The sequence below is a fragment of the Marmota marmota genome, unplaced genomic scaffold (genome assembly GCF_001458135.2).
Source record: "Marmota marmota marmota unplaced genomic scaffold, marMar, whole genome shotgun sequence".
NCBI lineage: Eukaryota > Metazoa > Chordata > Mammalia > Rodentia > Sciuridae > Marmota > Marmota marmota.
In genome coordinates this window covers 3,997,079-3,999,839 of record NW_026000020.1, presented here as the reverse complement: position 1 = coordinate 3,999,839, position 2,761 = coordinate 3,997,079, and the positions used below count along the sequence as shown (strand labels likewise).

General features: G+C 34.3%; 1 protein-coding gene across 2 annotated transcripts in view; it reads right to left on the bottom strand.

Moving 5' to 3' along the window:
• The window catches only part of Lonrf2 (LON peptidase N-terminal domain and ring finger 2), a 51,595-nt gene that overhangs the window by 38,595 nt on the left and 10,239 nt on the right, over positions 1 to 2,761 (bottom strand). For both annotated transcript variants that reach the window (XM_048810258.1, XM_015499677.2), the window contains exon 2: positions 2,287 to 2,405. In XM_048810258.1, coding sequence (XP_048666215.1) covers positions 2,287 to 2,355 — 69 coding nt within the window. In that variant the 5' untranslated portion in view covers positions 2,356 to 2,405. The remainder of the gene's footprint in view (positions 1 to 2,286; positions 2,406 to 2,761) is intronic.

The window sequence follows — 2,761 nt, the reverse complement described above, 5'->3', positions numbered from 1 at the left end:
TTTTTTTTTTTTTTTTTTTTTTTTTTTTTTTTTTTTTTTTTAGTTATATATGGACACAATATCTTTATTTATTTTTATGTGGTGCTGAGGATCAAAGCCGGTACCTCACAGAGCAAGTGCTCTGCCACTGAGCCACAACCCCAGCGCCTTTAAGGTTTTTTTAAGGAGAGGTATAAAATTATGAATCCGATGTTGCTGAAGCCCCTCTGAGACCATATACAAGTAAATGGCCTGACTCAAGTATCAGAAGTTTCTAAATCTGTTCATTCTACTTATCAAAGTTTCTTTGAGAATAATCCTCTTACATACACAAGGAACTTCACAGTGAAATGTTCATACACACACACATCACCTCAATCAATATGTACATTCTTGATACCTTGTATCAATAAATACTTATAAAGTGAATAAATGAGTTTTTCAATAAATTTAGGTAAGGTTTAATTTAAGGTCTTATAGCCTTTTTGCCTGGTAAAATCAAACCGATCATGTGCCTATTATCTATTTCTGCAAGTGGGCAAATGTTTTCTGGCTCAGGCTTATCCAGTTATTCAAAAAGCCTTGAATCGTTACCCATGAATATTAGCCATGACTGGCTGTGTGGAAGGGTTTTACTTGAATGAGCACCCTCCTGTAACATTTCCCCCAGCTGGAAGCAGGAAGGTGGTTCTAAAAGTTTTCCATCTAATCTTAATCATGCTTGGTCAACTTATTCTTCCCCTCAATCCACTTCCTTGCTGTTGGCTACTCGATTACCACCACTTCAACTGACCTTCCATATCACTCCCGTAATCCTCAGTTATAACAACACACTTTGGAACAAAATTCTATCATTTGTTGTTTTAAAATGATTTGTTAGGATACATTTTTGCTGAAGCTGTTATCCACCATGCATTGATGAAGAACTGAGGTCTACAGATTTGCAATAAACCCTGAAGATCTGGCCACAGTCTCAAACATTAAATATTCATCGGCTGCCTCCCTTAAAGTTTCACTTAGCCATGAAACTTTGCAGTAACTAACTCTCTCTCTTGCAGGAGACACACTGCCAAGTTTTTAGCTCAAAGAACAATACTGTGGGGGAAAACTACCTTCAGAGGTCAATGCAGGTCTATTGTCAGGAATACTCAGAATTCATAATTAAGATTCGGTCATTACTTACAGAAATTGCCTCAGAAGAATAGTAGTGGAAAGAGACCAGGGAGATGTTAGTCAAAGAATACAAAATTTCAGCTAGGAGATTGTTCAAAAGAGATTTAGTATAACACAGTGACTATAATTATTAACATGTTTCACCCTTGAAAATTCCTGAGAAAACAGATTTTAGGTATTCTCACTACAAAAAATAATGTCGGGTAATGCATGCATTAATTTTGCCTGAGCTAGCCATTTTACAATGTATTTTTCAGAAGAACATGTTATGCCATGAGTGTACACAATTTTCATCTGTTAAAATAAATTTAAAAATAGTAGGTCAAGAGAAGGAATAAGAGAAAAAGCATCAGAAATAAGAGTAGAAAATGTTCTTAGGAAAGCAAGCAAGCAACAAAATAGGTTTCTAGGCTTAATCCAATGAACATTTGCTCTCATCCTTGGGCTCATCCCAAAGCCCAACTTTACTCTCAATTTAATCTAAAACATTTTGTTTTAAAGGATTTTGGCAAACAGGAAAGGAAGAAGAGAGGAGAGGTAGGTAAGATGGATGGATGGATAGACACAACTTGTCTCCTAACTGGGGCTAATATCTCTTTCATGTTTCTAAAGCAAAGATGATTTAAAAAGTAATAGATCAGAAGAACAAATAGTTTTAATTATCAGTTCACAAATAGAGTATGTTATAGGTATTAATTTCATCACAAGCTCTTTTAAACTTTAAATTTTCTCATAGGGGTTCAAATTTCAAAGATCCACGAAAAAAAGACAAAGACTAAAATTAGTCCAGAAAGCACACAAAATGTTATGTCTTTCACTAACACCATTGATACGCTCATACGTATATTAGGGACTGTAATTTTAAATATTTTTATTATTTGGCTTCATAAATTTAAGTACAATTTAAGCTATCACTATTCGATTAGCAAAGTTCATTTTGTGTCATCAAAGGAAGAAATCTCATGCCTTTCCATCAAAAAACACAAAGATTAAAATTAGTCCAAAAAGCACACAAAACGTTAGTTCTTTCACTAACACCACTGATATGCTCACACATATATTAGGGACTGCAATTTTAAATAGTTCTTCTTCGTTCACAATTCATCATCTCCAAAGCCAACCAAGATAAATCACCTTAGTCAAGAGAGGTTCCTTCTGACAAACTATCCCAGAATCCTGCAGGGCCTGCTCATAGTTCCTCATGGTTAAATGCAAATCTGCTCGCAGCAGCAATAATGAGGTATCATCAGGAGCTGGAAGACAGGAGGAATACAAATGAGTGAAAAGGACTGAAAACAAATAATCCTTCAGTCATCAAAAATGTTAAATCACAAAAGCAGCATAAAGACAAAATAAGAATAATTCCTCTCTTCGGTCCTATTTAGAATTTAATGGTTTGATGAGTATTAATTTACAGAACTTCTCTCAGGAAAACAGTAACAAGACGTCAAAACACCCCCCCGCCAAAAAAAAAAAAACCAGACTAATGATGAGTATTCTTGCACACACACTACATCATCTCCAGTAAGAGACCCAAGGACCTGTGAATTATATATATATATATATATATATATATATATATTTTTTTTTTTTTTTTTTTTTTTTTTTT